The sequence below is a fragment of the Lactuca sativa genome, chromosome 3, assembly GCF_002870075.4.
Source record: "Lactuca sativa cultivar Salinas chromosome 3, Lsat_Salinas_v11, whole genome shotgun sequence".
Classification (NCBI taxonomy): domain Eukaryota; kingdom Viridiplantae; phylum Streptophyta; class Magnoliopsida; order Asterales; family Asteraceae; genus Lactuca; species Lactuca sativa.
The window spans coordinates 49,560,612-49,582,658 of record NC_056625.2 but is presented as its reverse complement, the minus strand read 5'-3'; the positions used below and the strand labels follow the sequence as shown (position 1 = coordinate 49,582,658).

At 32.5% G+C, this 22,047-nt stretch overlaps 4 protein-coding genes across 4 annotated transcripts; 2 read left to right on the top strand and 2 right to left on the bottom strand.

The window, feature by feature from the left end:
- The first annotated feature begins 2,543 nt into the window (after positions 1-2,543).
- LOC111884391 (thioredoxin X, chloroplastic) lies at positions 2,544-3,630 on the top strand. The gene is made up of 2 exons (XM_023880708.3): positions 2,544-2,983; positions 3,215-3,630. The coding sequence occupies exons 1-2, from the start codon at positions 2,612-2,614 to the stop codon at positions 3,419-3,421; spliced, it is 579 nt and encodes a 192-aa protein (XP_023736476.1). The 5' UTR covers positions 2,544-2,611; the 3' UTR covers positions 3,422-3,630.
- Positions 3,631-16,022: 12,392 nt separating this feature from the next.
- Positions 16,023-18,845, top strand: LOC111884349 (pentatricopeptide repeat-containing protein At3g29230). Its single transcript, XM_023880656.3, has 2 exons — positions 16,023-17,687; positions 17,786-18,845. Exons 1-2 carry the CDS (start codon positions 16,135-16,137, stop codon positions 17,928-17,930), a joined length of 1,698 nt encoding a protein of 565 aa, XP_023736424.1. The 5' UTR covers positions 16,023-16,134; the 3' UTR covers positions 17,931-18,845.
- LOC111884350 (agamous-like MADS-box protein AGL80) lies at positions 17,939-18,712 on the bottom strand. The gene has a single exon (XM_023880657.2). The coding sequence runs from the start codon at positions 18,710-18,712 to the stop codon at positions 17,939-17,941; it is 774 nt and encodes a 257-aa protein (XP_023736425.2).
- A 1,254-nt stretch (positions 18,846-20,099) lies between the features above and the next one.
- On the bottom strand, positions 20,100-20,832 carry LOC111884450 (agamous-like MADS-box protein AGL80). Its single transcript, XM_023880776.3, has one exon. The coding sequence runs from the start codon at positions 20,796-20,798 to the stop codon at positions 20,100-20,102; it is 699 nt and encodes a 232-aa protein (XP_023736544.1). The 5' UTR covers positions 20,799-20,832.
- Between the last annotated feature and the right edge of the window lie 1,215 nt (positions 20,833-22,047).

Here is a 22,047-nt window from a genome sequence, read left to right as displayed (position 1 = left end):
TCCGGTCAAACTCGATTTCCCGGCGTTGTTTCCGGCAAGGACCAAAAATTTTCTGGTCACTCATGAAAACCACTGAAAACGGAGTTCAAACCCAAAAAAATCCACAAAAAAACATAGTTGTCTCAGCAAGTGTGTGATCTGTAGAAAAACATCCACCAAAAACAAAGTTGAATTTTTTTTAAGAACTGAAACATGGATTTGCAGAAAAAAAGGATGAATAGGAACACAATTTCAAAATTGTTTTTTGATCTGGTTTGAAGATTCATCTTGTTATGTGGATTTTTTGGGAGGAAATCGAACTCGAAAAACCTGGAGTTTTTGTGTGTTCATGTTCATGTTCATCTTCATCAGCATATACTGAAAGATGAAGAACATCTTCACCTTCATCTGAAAACCCTTCATCTTGAAGAGTTTTTTGTACATCTTCATCTTTTGGTATATTCTTCATCCAGATTCGAGTTCCTTCAAACTTTGATTTGGTTCCAGATTGACATTCCTTCAAACTTTGATTTGGTTCCAGATTCGTAGGCTAGGGTTTCTTAAAAAATAAAATTGTTCATCAGATGTGTGTTTGAGATTGATTTCGCTTTCAGGTGTGTGTTTGCAATCAATCATCAGTATCGTAATTATACTTCAAAATCGAAATCAATTCCAAATACCATGAAGATGAATATGAATGGGTCTAGAAACGAGGCCTAAAATCTGCCATATGTGAACTGGAGACGAGTTCGATTCTTGTTAGGCTTTCTTCATCATAAACTAAATCGATTCCAAATGTTGAAGGGTTTAAACTCGAGGATTTGAAGGGTTTAAACAAAATTGATTCCAAATATTGAAGGGTTTGAACTCAAAATCTGCCATGGATGAACTTGATTTCACATTTGTTTCAGATTTGTTCCAAAAACATGTATGAACTTGAGTTTACATGTGTTTCATATGTATATGTTCCAAAAATCTACCATGAATGAACTCGAAATCTGTCATGGCCGAAAAACTCATGCTTGGTAGGAGAAGATGATCAAAGAAGATGACCGGAGCGCCAAAAATGTTGCCGGAGGTGGAACTCAGCCCCCACAACAATTTTTACCTACTATTATAGGTTATAATGGTATGTTTTAAACAAACAAACAAGTTTAAGGGTTAACAGTGCACTAAAATAAGTTAAGTCACCAAATATGTATAAATATATAGTTTGTTACCATCTCAAGTCATTATCCCATATTATCCATCGTTATTTTGATAGGGATAATGACTTAAAAGGGTAATATATTTTTCGATTTGTATATATTTAGTCATTGAGTTTATTTTTCGTCCACGTTTACCCCTTTAATTTGTTAAACTGTACATATTTAGTCCTTATGACCGGCTACTCCAGGTTAGCCGGTAAAAATGACTTAATAGGGTAATATATTTCTCACTTTGTACACATTTAGTCCTTAATATTTTTGTACACATTTAGTCCTTAATTTTTTTTGTTGCAAAATAAATCATTTTTGTTTTTGTATTAATTCAGTATTTATGAATGATTTCTTTAGGTTTTTCTCATGACATCTTATGTGAGATAGTCATATGGTGGTGGGATAGATTGAGGTGGTCCTGCTATATGTTTAGGCCAAGATACCTGGTGCAGGTCGGCTATAAGATATAGGCACGGAGACTCGAGAAGAGCGGTTGGGTTAAGGCGGCATGCCAACAAACCCTAGGTAATGACTAATTGGACCTGTTGCATGTTGACATTCCAGTCTGATGACTGATTGGGCCAATGTATTCCAATCTGATGAGTGTGGGTCTGTTATGCATGATAATACGTTTGTTGTGTCGGGTATTTTGGGGGGAAACTTAGTAAACTTTGTGCTTACCAAATTGCTTATGTTTTCAGGTTCTATCGTTGGTCGTGGGAAGAAAAATGCATGACTGTAGACACTCATCAACAATATTGAGGATTCCTCATTTCTTATATCACTCTGATTTTCGATAAATAAATTTTGGAATAAACGTTTTTTTCTTAATAACAGATTTACAATTAGGAAGTTTTGCCTTATTTAAAAATGAAATTTCTTTGTTGTGAAAACAAGACATTACACATAAACATCCACATCCACACCCACTTCATCAATGATTGTCTCACGTAAGATGTCGTGAGAAAAACCTAAAGAAAACATTTATAAGTACTAAATGTGTATAAAAACAAAATTGACTTATTTTGAAACAAAAAAATATTAAAGACTAAATGTGTACAAAAATATAAGGACTAAATGTGTACAAAATGAGAAATATATTACTCTATTAAGTCATTTTTTTCTGGCTAACCTGGAGTAACCGGTCATAAGGACTGAATGTGTACGGTTTAACAAGTTGAAGAAGATAAATGTGAACGAAAAAAAAACTCAATGACCAAATATATACAAATCAAAAAATATATTACCTTTTTAATCATTATCCCTATTTTAATATTATCTTAAATATTTGCTAGTAATTTTGTGGCAAAGAATATTTTATAGTATTTTTTTATAACTTAAATTGATTGGAGAACGTGGCTTGTACATGTCATCTTCACTTTCGTCTGAGTCCTCTTATCGTCGATAACGTCTCAGCATTTCATTACCCAATCATGGATACGCTAATGGCATCATCCTCTTCTACAGCAGCCATTCTCCACCGTCCGCCGCCCCTTCCCTTCCGGTCCTCCAATTCCTTATTCTACACCGGTTCTTGCTCCACAGGTACGGCGGCGTTCTTCCGGAAGCCCTTATTCAGCAATCATGGTGCTCAGAGAAAACTAATTCACTCGTTCCAAAATTCTTCATCTCAATCTTCGTCGTCGAGTGTGAAAGTGCCGATTAAATGTGGAGTTACCGAGATTAACGAGAGCCAATTCCCGGAGGTAGTATTGAAATCCGACCGTCCTGTTCTTGTTGAGTTTATTGCCGGTTGGTGCGGACCTTGTCGATTAATCGCTCCCGCCATCGAATCCATAGCAAAGGTTCACATCGCTTCTCGTTTTATCTTTTCTGAAATCCTATTGGCATGAATTGTGTTTTCAAATCGAATCATGAATTACTTGGTTGATTTGGAGCGAAGGAACCCTAATTTAGGGATTTTAGCTCATCTACTGTATTGTATACTACAATTACATTGTTCATTTAGTTTTTCGACCTTTGATGATTAGTTAGGGTTTCAGTTGTTTTTGCTAAACACGTTTGCTAAAATTCAGGAATACGAAGATAAACTATTGGTTGTAAAGATCGATCACGACTCGAATCCAAAGCTAATCCAAGAGTACAAGGTGTATGGATTGCCTGCTTTGATTTTGTTCAAAGATGGGCAAGAAATTCCACAAAGCAGAAGGGAAGGTGCAATTACAAAAGCAAAGCTGAAGGAGTACATTGATGCACTACTGAAATCGGTATCAGTTGCTTAACTCCATGAATCATCACTTGTTTTTCTCACAATTTATGAGCAGCAGGGGAATTGTATAAAGGTGTAAATTTAAACGTATTACAGATCTTCAATTTCTCTTGCACATTTTCTTAATAATATTTAGGTAAATTAAACAAAATTGCAAATGGATTTTGGTTTTTACTTTCATTAGAGTATTTATAAAAAAAAAAAAAGAACATGTCAATTATATATTCTTATTGATGCTCTATGAGCCCATACTTTGTAGATGTTTTGGAATGCCTGTATGAAATAAGTAGATGTGGAAATTTAAAACAATTCATATGAAAATGAGTTAGAGCATTCATGGTATGAGCTTATTGGAGAGTTTTGTCAGTCAAGTAAGGGCTGTTTGATATTGTGCGCATTTTATGGCTGACTCGGTCTGATACATGCAGAATATGCTTCTGACCTGGTTGACACTTCCCGACTCGGTTCTATAGAAAATAGAAGCTGACCAAGTAGCTGATGGAATAATGACATTTGTGCCCTAATTTACAAGCTCTAATTAGAGTTTTTTTCACAAAGCCTTTTCGTTGCTTGAATTTACAAGCTCTAACGTAGAGTTTTTTTTCTTCACAATTATAATGCTACTCAGTTCGTTTTACATAGTTATTTAAAAAAAATCTCGACAAGAGTCATAAATAAGCTCTATAAAAAAACGTTATTATAAAGATATTTGAGTTTTTTTATTTGTTGAGTTGACGCCAAAAAAAATTATTAAAAAATGTTTTCACTGCGATTATATTTTATTGATGGGGGATAATAATAATAAAAAAAAAGGCTAAAGAGAAAAAAAAAAAGTCAAATTAAGGGGTGTTTGACTTAGCTTTTGAATGGCCAAAAGTCCTTTTAGAAAAAGTTCATAGGCAAAAGATGTTTGACAAACGACTTTTAAAAGCTACTTTTGGATTTTGGAAAGAAGAAAAATCAACTTTTTGAAAAAGCCAGGTAACTGACTTTTTGTAACTTTTCTAAAAAGATCTTTTGGCCTCTAAAAAGCTAAGCCAAACACCCCTAAAGACATGTTTTAGTTCACGGATTTAAAAGGAGTTTGAAAGAATTAGAATGCATTAATAATGGTTTGGTTGAGAAAATCAATCAAATTGGAATAATTTAAATTCCATTAAATTTTGTGTTTTGGTTAAAAAACACATTTTAGATTTTATTTTTTATGATTTATTGGAAATACAATATTGTCTTGTCACACCCCATCCACACACATATGTCACTGGCAATGCTAATTCATATGTCCAAACCAATCATGGATAACACATATATCGAGCCTGAAACATTCGGGACTAGTTTCAGGTAGGATAGATAGTTATGGGAACAGGTACAAGGTTTTTTTTTTTTTTTTTTTTTTTTTTTTTTTTTTTCAAGTCATGTAAGCATGCAAGAGGAGAATTATTATTAAAGAAAAGTAAGCAAATATTTGGTTTAGAACTTTCACTAAATAAATAAGGATGATTTTTGAGACTTTAAAAAATCTATCATAACCCATAACTTAAGAGATAATAATTCAAATCTCAAACAATCAAAAATCCTAACAATCCTTGTTACTTACCCACTTTATCGGGAAAAATGGCTATGTAGGAAATACTAAGTTATTTATAAGTTTTAAAATACAAAACCTTGATGCGATCATTTTTAGGGTTGTTAATTTCGTTATAGAATATAAGTTGTTTATAAATTTTTGAATACAAAAACTTGATGTGTTCATTTTTAAAGTTTTAAATTTCATTAGAGAAATAGATAATCGTATATAGAAATACAAGTTGTCATATCATATCGATTTTACTAACTTTAAATTATTATGTAATGCTATTATTGTGAAATCCTTGAATTATGTTTTTGTATGCTTTACTCTACCAAGTGTAAACACTGCATACCCTATAAAAAATTTCTAGATCCGAGTCCAAAGGCCAGGAGTGAACCGGATTTTTAAATTCAAGTGCAAGAGTCATCCAAAAAATATGAGCGCTCTTGCACTATACTTTTTTGCGTCACCTTATCTTGCTGGAGGCAGATTTTGGCCACTGTTTAGAATGGTTAATGGTATTATGGTTATACTCGTCTGATTAGATATGTATTCAATTCCATTTATCTCCATTTATGTACCCATTTCATAATCATTTATATTTTTAGAATACTTATAATATATGATTTTAAAGTTATATTATAATATTATATATGATAGTAGAAATAAAAACTTTGTTATGCAATTACTATTTAATTCTTAGAATAGAATTTGGTGATTCTTTTTTTTTTTATATGTTATGATTTTGACTAGTTTATCAAGAAATCAAATATTATAAATTTATGTAACATTTGTTATATATTAAACTTTTTCATGTTTAACATGCAATGTAATTATTAAAAACTTTTGTGGATGAGATTGTGATTGCGTTTTAGGTAATGAAAATTCAAATGGATAAACATTGACATATTTAGGATCATATATGAGATAACAGATGCCTGTAAATCCGACATGTGTATTTAATTAGAGGATACCTGATAAGACGAAACCGAGTTTGGGATGACATGAGATTTGAATCACCAATACTCGTTCCATACCCATCTCAGTTCCATGCCTAAAACCAATACAAAACTCCAAACCATACGATGCATTCCAAATTTTCCAACCGGCCAATTTGGTTTTTTCGAATGGTCTAGTCAACAAAAGTTCAAGAGAACTAAAGTTATTAACGTATCATTTGTTTTTAAATAGGTAAAATGTATTTATTCTTTATCCATATCCATAGAAAAAATAATGTGAACAAATAGTTTTTATCCATATATGTCGAAAAAGATGTGAATCAGAAGTCTACGGCCAACAAAAATACTTTTTTTTTTTTTTTTAATTTATGAAGTCTGTAGTATGATTTGGGCAAACAATCTAACAAGAATTTTTATAACGACACAACGTACAAAAATCTTAATAAACGATCCTAAAAAATTGAACACAATAACTCAACTACACAAGTGATGACAAAGAGATGGCTGGTTTTAATAAATAAAAATTTATTACACAAAAAAGTAACAAAAAATAGAAAAAAATGTAAAAGGGATGACATAAAAATGTAATTACACAAAAAATATAGCAAATGTGGCAAAGACATCAGAAGGAGTGAAACGATGCTGGTCGACGACGAGCATCGTAACCATCATCGTCATGAAGGGCTGAAGGACAAAAGTACAAAAATGAAACTTATGTGAAAGTGGTTGAAATTGTATAGCAAAGAGATGGTGATCAGAAGTTGGGTCGCTAGTCGGTTAGAGACGATGGGGGAGGTAGGACTTCGTCGATTTTTATGTTAGGATATGAAATCTCAGTGGCTTGTTTAGGGTTAGAAAAGGTCATCAAAAACCAAAAAAAATATCATTTTATCTTCTAAAAAATATAAAATTTCGTATATACCCTTAATAAACATCAAAATATCATATTTGTCCGACCTATTTTTTAAATATCATGTTTACCCATCTTAAGTTGTCAAAATATCAAATTTGCCCAAAATCTTTTTCTTTAACATTTTTTAATCATTTCTTGTATTTTAAAATCATTCAAAGTGAAAAAGAAATTTGAATGGACTATATTGCCCTTGCTTCTAAATCACAGGAGCTCTTTATGCAATATATGTACAGGATCATCTTCGCCATTCGAACCTGAAATTCAAGTGTTAACCTCTCGTCGTCTTACCTCTTGCCCCACTCTGCCTTCCTTCTTGTAGACGTCTATAAGAATCAAGCAATTCTAGGTAATTCTGGTGTTAACATCTCAGAATTTTAAGGATTTCTTTGTGAATTTATATATCGTTGTATGAGCTTTTGATCTATTTCAATATGTGAATGCAATCAATCAATATCTGCTCTTTTGATCAATTTTGTTCTTAATATCTAAGATGAGTTGTTGATTGCATCACTTCCATTGGGTTTTAGCTTACATGAGTTGTTGATATCATCATACTATCATAAATACTTTGCAGTGAGTTATTCTTAAACGAAAGACTTGGATGATCAGGTTTTTTTCTCCATAATATTGCATCAAACAATTAGTATTATTTAAGAATTGATATTCTATCTTGGAGGATCCCAATCCCAAAAAGGAAAAAGAAAAGAAAAGAGAACCAACCGATTGATCTTCTAAAGTTTTGAAAAGAAAATAGTTGCAACATATCATGCTTTTATATGAAATAAAGTTAGATAGATTCAAACAGAGGTTAATAATTTGAATGGTGGTTGTGTTCTTTATCAATCTTAATTAGAGACAAGGAGAAAATGAAACTGTAAAAAAATAGTTTTTGGAATTCCTAGTGGTTTGGTTTTATTTGGTGAGTTAGACTTGTATAATGAGGCATGAGATTTCTTTTTGACTTTAATGTTGTTAAATGAAACAAATTTAGTGGAAAGGTAATCAGTTTTTCCCCTGATCTGCATGCCATCTAAATCACATTTTTTGAAGTACTGGTTAAATCAACAAAAGAATCAATCACTTTATTAAAGCTTTTAAATCCTGATTTGCATGCCATCAGTTTTTGTTTCAAGATTTCTAAAGTCTTGCTTATTAACATGTTTTAAGTAAGTTATTACATGTTTTTACAGAAATGCATAGAAAAACGTCCGCACTTTACGTGGTGATTTTGTATAATATTTTACAATGTGAAATGATTCATAAACTTTAAGTAAATTTCATCAAATAAAGTAGTTTGAACTTATATTATTGAACATTTTTTATTGATTCTAGTTGCATTGGTCTATAGACTTCAAGATTCCATATTGTTATACCTTACCATTATCTTAGATTATTGACGTATTGGGGATACATATGTAATCTGGAGAATATTGCACTAATATGATGTTAGTTTGATAATTGATATACCTGTGTTTAACGTCGTACTCTTACAAATGGTCTTAATTAGACTTATAATCGTTCTTACAGCACCCCACATGAACAAGATTGTATCTTCTAGTTTGTGAAGATATGTAAGTGTTTTGTATGATGTACAAGGGTAATGCATTAGTGGTTTGGGATAGTGAGACTTCATCAATGAGCTTGTCGGTCAACTTATGTCGACTAAAAGAATCAAGACGATAGCCATATTTTGAAAAGAGACAATTACAATCAAACATAGTTTTTGGTATTTTGGATAAATATGATATTTTGAAAGTTTATGATGATTATAAATGATATTTAAAATTATATTTATAAGAGAGATATTATAGTCAATTGATAAAAAAAAGAATTAAAAATGATTAAAAAATATTAAAGAAAAAGATTTCAGCAAATTTGATATTTTGATAGGTTGATAAGGATAAATGTGATATTTACAAATTAGATTAGACAAATATAATATTTTGACGTGTTATAAGGGCATATTTGAAATTCTCCCAAATATTATTTTATATTTTACAAAAAAAATGTTTTAAAATATCTTTTTTATGTTTATTGTCACTTAGAAAACAAACGTTTTTTTTCCGCTATAACGTACACCCGGCCACGAATACAAAAAGATGAAATATATATTTTATACAAAAATAAACACAACCTAAGTGTTATTAAAAGCTGACTTGAGTCACTGGGACTTCATTTTGGTGCATTCTAGGTTTTGTTATTAGAGCAAGAGGAGGAGCAAGTTAGCAAGAAAGACAGAAGTATCCACTATTCCAGTATAGTGGAACCCTTAGGCTTTGCGGCATGGTATCTTGGAGGCTACGCGTGGAGCCTACGTGGCAAGGTCATATACACATGAACACCGCGCCCCAGGTGTGCGTAGGTGCCTTGTGGCGTAGTGTCTTCCACGGACGAAGACGACAAATGAAATCGAGAGAGAGAGGGTAACGACTGTTTTTTTGACCGTTTGGAGTTTACAAAAAAAAATTTAAATATAAATAACATCTTATATATATATATATATATATATATATATATATATATATATATATATATATATATATACACACACACACACACACAGACACACTTTCACTCTTCATTTTACACTTCGAAATAATAAAAAAATACTCCTACTTTTTTTCACTTTTCTTCAAAAAAATGGATCCAAACCAAAATACTCCACCCACTCAAACACCCCAAACACTCCAAGTGATTATCAAGCATATATGCAATTGTTGAATTCTCCAATCCAACAACAACCTTTATTCACTAACCTTCCATACAACCCACAATTTTTCCAGCAACGACGACCACAACAACAATTCACTCAACCTCAATTCATTCATAATTCCAAGGTTTTCAACAACAAGTTTCTCCAAAACTCCAAAGATAATCATCTCAAGTCCCATTAATTCAATCCCAAACCGTCAACCTCAACAACGACGATGAACTGGTCCAAGAAACACCACATCCATCTCGAAGAAGGCAACCAAAAGGAAAATGGAAAAAGAAAGTAATGACTTGGAACGAAGAAGAAGAAGAAGCTTTAACAAAAGCTTGGATTTTCATATCCTGTGATTCGAGAAGAGGCAACGCGCAATCTGGAGAAAGTTTTTGGAATCGTGTTTTGGACCACTTTCACGCGCTCTTTGGAAGGAAAATGGATCGGTCGTATGACGCAGTCAACGGAAAATGACGCGATCTTCGTGCGATTTGCACAAAGTTTAATGACATATTTGAAAATCTAAAAAATATGCATAAAAATGATTCCAACGATTTCAACATTTTATCAACAACGTGCTACCAATTCAAAGTGACCAACAACGGCAAACCATTTGGTCACCAAAAAGCGTGGGAAGTTTGCCGTCAAGGTCCAAAATGGGTCCTTAATCCAGAGACATCGCATTCGGACTTGACCACCGGCTCCAACAAAAGACCAAGAACTTCTGATTCGAATGCGGGTTTTGGGTTAGACCTCAATGATGACGTCGATGTTGCCGAGGGAGAGGGACAAAGCAAAACGGGCGTCTTCAAGCGGTAAAACAACCGCAACCAGCGATGACGGGTTTGTGGAATCCATAGATAAAACTTTAAGTTTTCTAGAAAGAAAATACGAATCAACGGAGGAATCTCGTCGCCAAAAAATCGCTCTTACCGATCTTCAAATCATAAACTCGAAACCCCTACCGGATCTCGACCCAAAAAATCTCACGATATTTCTCAAAATCCAACAACGTGTCTGTGCTAAGTATGAGGATTAGGTGCTAATATTTATTTTTTAGTTGTTATGTTGTGTGTTTTTTTTAAGTAATTTAGGATAAATAAGTAATTTAAGATTTTTTAAAGTATTTTAGGATAAATAAGTAATTTATGATTTTTTTTTGTTGTTTTTTAAATATTTTAGGATTTGAATTTGTGTGCTTTAAAATTAATGCAATGTGTTTTAATTTAATGTTTTTAATGTGTGTTTTATTTGAATTATTTTTTTTAATTTAATCTAATATTGTCAAAAAAAAAAAATGATGTGGAATGGTAATCATTTCTAAGGATTAGTGGGTCGGCAGTGGGTTTGTAGTGGAGATGATATGACGTTGATATGACATTATTTTTTGAATAGATTAGGTGTGACTATACGGTTTAGCTTTAGCCTTAGAAGTCCAAAATATATATGAAACGTTATAAGAAAAATGATTTTTTTTGTATAGAACATGGTTTGATAAAAGTTAAAGAGCATGGATCGTTTCATAAATGATCATGGACCACCATATTTAATTTAATTGATTTCTATTCACATTTCTTCCCCATTGAGACCAATATTGGATAATGTTAATATTAATTTCTATATTTGATTTTATAGAAAACTAACAAATTTAAAAACTTTCCTTTTGGTTTTCTTTTAATCATCCCTACATTCTTAGTTCTTATAAATAATTTATAAGTAATATATTTTGCTTTTGTTTTATTATTTAATATAAAAGCATAGGTTAGAATATAAATAAATAGGTGAGACCCATTTATAAACATTTGGAAATCTTTATAGATAGTGATGATAGATTTATAAAATGTAGAAGTTTACGGAGGGCGTGATTGCTTATGTAATATGTTTATTAGCTTATTTGTTTGTCTTTTATTTTTAACACTAAACCTTCTATCTAGAAATCCGTTTGAGTAATATTGTCTGATTTGAAGATGAAACACATGTTGCTTAGATGGTTAGTAAATCATGCATTTTACTTAAATAAATCAATTATGATTTTTTTAATGCAAATAAAAAACAATGCCTAGCATATATAACAATTCAACATACATGTAAACTGAAATGAGGTCGATTTAATCATGACATCCTATATCTACATTAACATAATCACGAGAAAATACTCATATTCCAAACATATAATCATGTTTTTACTGCAAATGAGATTACACGTTTGCTATTCCAAGCATTAACTTATCGTTAATTTCATTAACATTTATAAATTTGAGAAATTATTACAGTTGTTTAAATATTAGCATACTAACTCTTAAATACTAAAATATAAAATCATGAAAACTTATAACTTTAAAATAACATATAAACCACGAAAAGGAAAACTATACCCTGCATACTGTTTTTCTCTTTTATGGCAAAACGAAGGTGTTACAAATGATAGATCTTTGACATGTTAATGAATTCACACGGGATTATAACAACAATCAATTATTTAAAAATGAGTAGTCAGTGTTTATCACAATTTTATTTATTATTTTTTTTTGTCAAAAGCAAATCAATGTATCAAAAACTTTAAAAACTTACATTAGGCTACACTGTATGGGAGGGAAGTTTTTGACATGTTAATGAATTCACACGGGATTATAACAACAATCAATTATTTAAAAATGAGTAGTGAGTGTTTATCACAATTTTATTTATTATTTTTTTTTGTCAAAAGCAAATCAATGTATCAAAAACTTTAAAAACTTACATTAGGCTACACTGTTTGGTAGGGAAGTTTACACATGAAAGCTTATGTGACACATTAGGAGCGGCTCAACTAATTTATAGGCTCTAAGAAAATCAAAAAGTTAAGGCCCTTTAAATAAGCAAAGAGTTTTAAACTTGAGACATTTAGTTTTATAAACCAATGTTTTTACCACTAAGCCAAGCTTCAACTTGTCTTTATATCCCCAAAATACGTATATATATATATATACATGTATATAACATAATAAACTTTGAAATTAGGGGCCCTTTAAAATTGGGGACCCTAAGCTCTTGCTTAGTTTTTCATAATATAGAGTCGGCCCTGTGACACATATTCTTACTCGTAAGCACCATCCCAACGAGGAGTAATTGTCTTATGGAGGGGCTGCCTTCACGGATGATCACGGACCATTTGATTGGTGGAGACATCATTTTTTCTATATCTCTCTTCTTTTACCTTTTTCTCTCTCTTGTTCACTACGCGTTCACCGGTGAACATCTCCCCCAAGGCTAGTAAAGGTGTTGTGGAATAGCTACCTTGATGATGTGACATGTTCTTCATTACTTTTTTTATATGTGATGATAATTGATAGCCTTATGTCATAAACACAAACGGTTATCAATTTAACTAGTTGTCTGAATTTATATTATTTTTACATTTAATAAATTAGGTGATTACATAACGTCCGACCCAAATCCAATCCATATCTAACCGGGTCCTTAACCAATAACTCGTTCCTAAAGACTAGATGGACCAAGTTTCCTAATGTGTGCACATTTACGTTTCCATTTTTCTAGGACCAATAGACCATGATTTCAATTCTTTTCTTTTATTGCTCCTAAGGCCTTCCGGTATGGTGGCCACGAACCACGACCATGCACACCATCCAGGTGGCTCGCCGTGGGTCGTGGTCGTGGACTTTCGTACTCCGGACAACGATCTCAAACGCCCAATCAATTCATTTCCTCTTTTGACCTCCAATGACTACTTTCATTTATTTTTTTCCTCCGATATTTACCTATAAATATTACCACAAATCTTAATTTTCACACATTTCTTCTTTCCCTTTAGTCATATTCATACATTTTTGTTGTTTGAGCTTTTAAAAACTATACCTCCCAAAAATAAGAAATGGTCAGAAGAGGAAGAAGTAACATAAGCATTGATGAGGGTTTTGGAAAAAGGCGCTGGTCAAATGTCTGGTTCTTTTTGGATAATTGTTGAAAGTGTTTTTCATGGTTTAATGTGCTGTGCAATTCAAAATGTTGATGCAATATGATCGAAGTGGCGTGATATGAGGGTCAAATGTTGTGATTTCAATGGAATTTACAACTTTTTTATAAACAAAGTACACGAAGCCAATATTGATCCAGGTAATATGGCTATGGAGCAATATGAAACACAAATCATGAACGTTTTGGATATGTCAAAGCTTGACAAAAGTTAAAGAATTCCCCAAAATGGAATAACCTTACTTAAAACACAAATCATAAGTTTGGTATTTTTAGGTTTTTTATTTTAACTAATGTAATTTTTATTTTTAATGTAAAATTTTTTTATTTTAATTAATGTAGTTTTTATTTGATGTAATTTGGTATTTAAATTTAATGAAAAACTAGTATTTAAAAAAAAACTTATATGATTTTTATGTATTTTTTATTTAAATTTAATTAAAAAATAAAGTGAAATGATGTGTTTAGTGGTGATGATGTGATACCCATCATTATAGTGGTTAGTGGTGGGTATAACCGCTGAAATAAAGATTAGTAGGTAGTGATAGGGCTGTAAACGACCCGAACGAACACGAACGGAGTTTGTCCATGTTCATTCATTTAAGTTAGCCGAACAAATAAACGAACACAAACGGATAAACGAACGAGTTTTCTTGTTCATGTTCGTTCGTTTAACAAATTACATTGTTAATGTTCGCGAACATGATAAACGAACATAAACAAACGATAGCTGGAGATACATGAACATTAATGAACATATGATACACTAATGTAATCAAACACAATTAGACATATCCTTATTCTAATAAAAGAATAATTTTATTCTCCTTTTGACATGTGTTACCATATTATGTCTCCTAATTAATGCATATTTTATTCTACATTTATCATGTGTCACCTTATTATATCTCCTAATTAATGCATACCACTTGGAAACATATTGGTTTTTCTTTTCAAATTTCTAATTATAAATTTCTACTGTAATTATATTAAATTAATAACATTAGAACAAAAATTAAAATAAAATTAATATAAATTATAAAGTGATATAATTTCACATGTTTATTTAAATAAATGATTATAATTTTATATAACTAAAAAAATTCGTAATTAATAATTTATTTAAAATAATTGATTACTAATTTTGAATGTAAAAATTTGATTAATTTTATAAAGGTTCCACGGTATCAACTATCAACTAGTATATAATATAAAAGAATATAAACGAACCATAAATGAATGTTCAAGTATAAAATTGAACGAAGGGAAAATGACTTATTAAGGTAACTAACTATTTCAGTTGTCCATATATAGGTAATGTTTTTTTTTTTGTACAAATTAAGATAACTAACTTGTTTTGTTTGTTCACATTTAGGTAATATGATCGACTATCACCTGTTTTTGCTTATGTGGCATCCACCTGACATATGACTTGAAGACGTTGTACCTACGTGGCATGGTGCATATATGGGAAAATGACTTATTAATGTAACTAACTATTTCAGTTGTCCATATATAGGTAATGTTCTTTTTTTTGTACACATTAAGGTAACTAACTTGTTCTGTTTGTTCATATTTAGGTAATATGATCGGCTATCACCTGTTTTTGCTTATGTGGCATCCACTTGGCATATGACTTGAATACGTTGCACCTACGTGGAATCCACCTAGCATATGACTTGTTTTGTTTCTTCTTCCTCATCTTATTCTTCAAAACGACAAGATGAATTTCAAGCTGATCATCCATGTGATTGCGACTTACCATCTCGTGTGAAGATTTCAAGAACTCCTGACAACCCTGGAAGAAAATTTAGAGTTTGTCAAAACTCGATGGTAAATCAATATTGTTGAATATGTTGCAGGAGTTCTTGAAATCTTCACACGAGATGGTAAACCGCAATCACATGGATGATCAGCTTGAAATTCATCTTGTCGTTTTGAAGAATAAGATGAGGAAGAAGAAGCCATCGTCGATCAATCTAGGGTTTAGAATTAGGGGTGGAATCGTATGACACAGTTATAGTGTAATCGAATGAAGACAATATATGCACCATGCCACGTAGGTGCAACGTATTCAAGTCATATGTCAGGTGGATGCCATATAAGCAAAAACAGGTGATAGCTGGTCATATTACCTAAATATGAACAAACAAAAAAGTTAGTTACCTTAATGTGTACAAAAAAAAAAAGAACATTACCTATATATGGACAACTGAAATAGTTAGTTACCTTAATAAGTCATTTTCCCATATATGCACCATGCCACGTAGGTGCAACGTATTCAAGTCATATGCGAGGTGGATGCCACATAAACAAAAACAGGTGATAGCCGGTCATATTACCTAAATGTGAACAAATAAAACAAGTTAGTTACTTGTGTAAAAAAAAAAAAAAAAAAAAAAAAAAAAAAAAAAAAAAAAAAAAAAAAACATTACCTATACATGTTCCCTTGAACGAACGATATAAACTAACATCTACGAACTTCCCAACGGTTCATGTACAGTTTGAACGTTCAGCATTTGTTGGGAATAAACAGCAAAAATTTCTTCTCATTTCTTCTTGGAGATTACACTCTCAAAACGGTTATATCATAACCAGTTTAGTTTCCATGATTAACAAGCAATTCGCCATCAGATACTCATCGTTGAAGCCCCAATTTGATAACCTTGTAATCAAATGCAAAAGCATTAGGCAATTCAAACAAGTACATGCTCAAATAATCGTTCATGAAGGTTTTCTTCCTCATGAAACCTCACTTCCAGAATTGTGTAGGCTGGCGTCTTTTTGTGCGATTTCACCTCATGGAAACTTATTTTATGCTAAAACCATATTCGATCAGCAACCAAACCCCACCGTGCAACTCTATAACGCAATCGTTAGAGGGTTTTCGGCATCCCCTACCCAGCCTCAAGAAGCCATCTTCTTGTTCCGTCAAATGCTACGTAATGGTGTAGGACCCAATAATATGACTTTCCCGTTTGTAATTAAGGCATGTACGTTGTCTTCAAGCATTGAATTTGGGATTTTGGTTCATACCCATATTTTGAAATGTGGCTTTGAGTCTGACTTTTATGTACAAAGTTCGTTGATTAAGTTTTATGCGGATGCTAAACGTTTGCCTTCTGCAAAGAAGTTGTTTGATGCGCATCCAGAGAGAGATATTGTTTGTTGGAATTCAATGGTCGATGCATATGTAAAATCCGGTCACATGGACCTTGCAAGGCAAGTGTTTGATCAAATGCCACACAGGGATGTGATTTCTTGGAACAGTATGATCAATGGCTATGGAATTGTTGGGAATCTTGGTGAAGCAAAGAGGCTGTTCGATCAAATGCCTAAGAGAAACATAGTCTCTTGGAATTCAATGTTAGCTGGGTATGTGAAATGTGGCAACGTAGAAGATGCACTCAGAATTTTCCGCCACATGCCTTACAGAGATGTGGTTTCATGGAACGCCATGTTGGCTTGCTATGCACAGAATGGAAAGCCAAATGAGACACTTGCATTATTTGATGAAATGAAATTAGCAGGAATAAGGGTGGATGAAACTACAGTTGTTAGTGTATTATCTGCCATTGGTCAATTGGGTGTTTTAGATAAAGGTTTGCACTTGCATTTCTACATAAGTGAACAAGGCATCAATATTAACCTAATTGTTGGTACTGCATTGATAGATATGTATATCAAATGTGGTAACATTACAGAAGCTTCAAAGATATTTAACTCAATGCAAACTAAAGACATTCTAGCTTGGAATACCATGTTAATTGGCATGGGGATGCATGGTTATGCAAAGGATGCTCAAAATCTATTCAAACAGATGCAGAAAGAAGGCATTGCACCAAATGACATGACTTTTGTAGGTATGTTTATTGCTTTCTGTCATGCTGGAATGATAAAGGAGGGTCAAGAACTATTGTCTTCCATGGAAGGTGCTTATGGTGTTGAACCAAAAGTTGAGCATTATGGCTGTGTTATTGACTTACTATCTCGAGGTGGAAGATTGGAGGAAGCTTTGGATCTCATAAGGAAAATGCCTGTGGAGCCCAATGCTTATATATGGGGTGCATTGCTTGGTGGTTGCAAGATTCATGGGAATGCAAAGGTGGCAGAGGAAGTGGGAAAGTACCTCCTAGATTTAGAACCACAACATGGTGGACGGTATGGGGATTTTTCTCTTACTATTAAATCTTTTTCATATATATATAATATCATTAATACGTATAGAAACTGATGATTGAAACATATATATATTTCAGATACATACTTCTTTCAAACATATATGCTGAAGCAAAAAACTGGGATGATGCAAGAATGATGAGGGATCTTATGGAAGCCAAGGGTGCAGCCAAAGTGACAGGATTAAGCTTGATAGAGTCGGAGGAATATATATATCATAAATAGTTTAGCTTTCATGGAAAAAATGGACTTGGCCATATGGGATTTGGGTTACTAACAAACTGAGTCATCTCATACCCAGGAGCAAGACTCAAGTTATGTTGAGATGGATTATTGATCCAATCTGTGAACCATTGAGTTTGAGTCCCCCTTTGCATCCCATCCATATAACCACTCACCTTATCCACCACCATAGCTTGTTTATCCAGTGCATGCATCACAACTCCTCTTTTCTTCATTTCATTAGTAGCATTTGAACTTTTACCAACACCAGTGGCCCATGGTGGTGTAGCTACAGCTTTACCGGGAATGGCTACTTTGAGAGAGTCAATCCTCCTGCAAATGTCTTTGAGGGTTTGGTCAACTAACGCACCCAGGTCATTCAAATCTGGCATGGTCAAGTTTTCTATTGAACCTTTTCCAGTCAAACATTGATACATGACCTCAGTCATCTCTTTCTCTCGATTCTCCTTCATCTGTTTCTTGAGCTGCTGATTGGATTTGGTGATCTGTTTCCTGATGAAGCTCTCCTGAGTCATCATGTTCTTGCTTCTCTCCATCTCTGGTATCCTCTTAAACTGAGCAAGAACATGTTGGATACTGATATTGTTGGGCCATATCTCGGGTTGAGCTTCATATGGGCTGTATATGATGGCACATGCATCGATGCCACATAAGGTACTCAACTCATTCACCTTCTTCATCAAACCTTTCTTCCTTTTCTTGTATGTTGCTTTCCTTGATGAGTCGTTGGTTATGAAAGCAAGCTTCACTTTCTTTCTAGTCATGGCCACAGAAGCAAAGAATCGATAGAAATATGGTATTTTTGTGTGTGGGTTGCTAATGGACATTGGTATATACATATTACAGGTACAGATTTGGCAAAATCATAATATTAAAATCTTATTCTTTTATGGGAAATCATTAATTCAAAGATTTCCACAAAATCTCAAGTAATGACCACACATTAAGTGTGAATATTACAATCCAAGATTTTTAATTGCTAGCGTCGTTAGTAATGAATGTGTTGTGATGGAATACAAGAATGTTGTTACCATGCTATTATAGTTCTCACCTGTTAATTTTTTTATTTATTTATTTATTTTTTTTTTGTAAAAAGTATTTTTGGGCTACATTGGAGATAATATGGTTTTCGTTAGTGAGGGACTTTCCTGTTTCCTGTGGTTTTTTTTTGGCATGAGAGGTATGTTGATGGGGAATTGTAAATGTAGTGACTAGTGACTCAATGTAACAGTGAATAAAATTAAAGAACAATGGATTCAGGGAAGAAGAAGATTTGATATTATGGAATGATTGCCAAAGATACAAAAATAACCAACTCCAGGGAATCTCTCTCTCTCTCTCTCTCTCTCTCTCTCTATATATATATATATATATATATATATATATATATATATATATATATATATATATATATATATATATATATATATATATATATGCTAAGAGCCAATGAAATTAATTACAACTTTTGTCCTAATGACAGACATCAATCCCAGTCAAGTGCATGCCAAATGTAGTACAACTGTTCTGTCCTATCTTGTGTAACAATTGGGCCTTAAGAGTGAATTAAATTGTACTTTAAGAGTGATTCATGTATTTTCTTCCGAATTCATATGTGTAACTATAAGTCAAATATTACATACGGGAAGTAACATCTGTAGTCTAGACTACATGATTATCACCTTGACATATAATGCATAAGGGGCTTTTGTGCGTAGGCTTAACACTTCTTTAGCCACGACAAATTGTGTAAGATATCTCATACTATTAGAGAAACACCAAGTGTTGTATGAAATTTCCCACTGCGATGCCACAAACATTTTGTGTTTCTGTGTAAAATGTATGACAAAGACAAACAGGTTTGTAAAATATAAAATTCTTCTCTGCTAATTGGCAATCAAGTTTTTGAAAAGATATATCTTGACCATATTAGACCAGATTTCATAGTGAATTTAGAAGGCGAGGTTTCCATTCATTACAGACTCGATGACTTAAAAATGAAGTTACATGATGTTCCACAAGAATATTCTTGTTTCCATGAGTTTGAATTATAACTATCAAGTGTGTCCAAAATTTCTAAAACATGAATGATGCTGATAGAATCGGTTTCTTTCAAGAAAATACATTCAAAACAGGAAAATATATATAAGTTTAACAATCAGGGAAAAATGGATGTGGCCATATGCGATTGGGACCAAGACCCAAATTTTGTTCAGACGGATTGTTCATCCAATCTGTGAACCATTGAGTAGTTTGAGTTCCCCTTTGCATCTCATCCCTACCACTCACATTATCCACCACCATACTTGAACTGCTACCACCAACAACCGCCTGTGGTAGAGGTGGTGCAGCAGCTGCAGCTTCATTGGGACTGACTATTTTGAGAGACTCGATCCTTCTTGAAATGTCTTTCAGGGTTTGGTCCACCAATTCCCCCAAATCTTTCAAATCTGGAAGGGTCAAGTTTTCTATTGACCCTTTTCCAGTCAAACATTGATACATGACTTCAGTCATCTCCTTCTCCCGATTCTCCTTCATCTGCTTCTTGAGCTGCTCATTGGTTTTTGTCACCTGTTTCCTGATGAAGCTCTCCTGATTCAGCATGTTCTTGCTTCTCTCCATCTCTGGTATCCTCTTAAATCGAGCAATCACATGCTGGACACCGATGTTGTTGGGCCATATCTCGGGTTGAGCTTCATATGGGCTATATATGATGGCACATGCATCGATGCCACATAAGGTACTCAACTCATTCACCTTCTTCATCAAACCTTTCTTCCTTTTCTTGTATGTTGCTTTCCTTGCTGAGTCGTTGGTTATGAAAGCAAGCTTCACTTTCTGCCTAGTCATGGCTAATGAAGCAAAGAATCGATAGGAATATGGTAGTTTTGTTGTGTGTTGCAGATGAGTTTTGCTATATATATAAAACAAGTGCCAGATTTGACAAAATCATAATAATAAAATCTTGCTGTTTATGGGAAATCATTAATTGAAAGATTTCCTTAAAATCTCAAGTAATGACCACACATTAATTGTAAATATTATGATTATGGAAATTTAATTGATAGTGTCTGTCATTATCATGACTCATGAATGCCTCGTGATGGAATACAACAAATGTTGTTACTATTCTATTACTTGTTAATTTCGTTTCTTTTTTTAGTGAAAATTATTTTTTTCAAAACAAATGCAATATAAGCATTTGGTTTTTATTTGCTTCACATGTTTAGATATTGTCTATATTCCTTCTGACAAGTGTAAACACAATGTACAAGAGTATCATGGATACATGGAAACTGAAGCTTCAATTCAAGTTTGAAGACTAAGATTGTTAGTGATTTCAATCTTGTGGAATTTAAAAATACTAATTTACTTGAAAAAGCAGTTCCTAGAAAGTTAGAAAGTTATATATATATATATATATATATATATATATATATATATATATATATATATATATATATATATATATAGAGAGAGAGAGAGAGAGAGAGAGAGAGAGAGAAAGGTTCAAATGAGAATCAAAAAAAGTTAAAAACTCTAAGAACTAATTTTTTTTTTACCTTGCGTTTACAAGTGGCTGCTATAATATAAACGAAAAACACATTAATGTTTTGCTTTGATTATTTTGTAATTATACAACGTACAAAAATAAAATATTTGTGGTAAGACTTGAATTAAATAGTGGTGAAGCAAAAAAACATTTGTATTTAAACACCAACAATCTTTCTACAATACAGCTTTTTGCAGCTTTAACTTATAACAATAATTTATTCTTGTCATATTTACTATGTCTCGAACCAAGAAAAAGAAAGGTGAAACAAAATTAACTTTTTATTTTCCTTTGTCCTTTCTTGTTAAGCATAAGAAAAAAAAAAGTTGTGCATATGTTTATTGAAAACAATTTGAGAGACATGGTTTTACCCACTCATAATTAAGTCTCTCCTATTAAATTTTTTATTTTCTTTTAGAGCCAATAACAACCTAGAAGACAGAAGTAAAAATCTAGAATATTATTTGGACAATCAATTCATTCGTTTACGATTTAATATAGAAATTTATATAGAATTTACAATTTAATACAATAAATTCACAATTT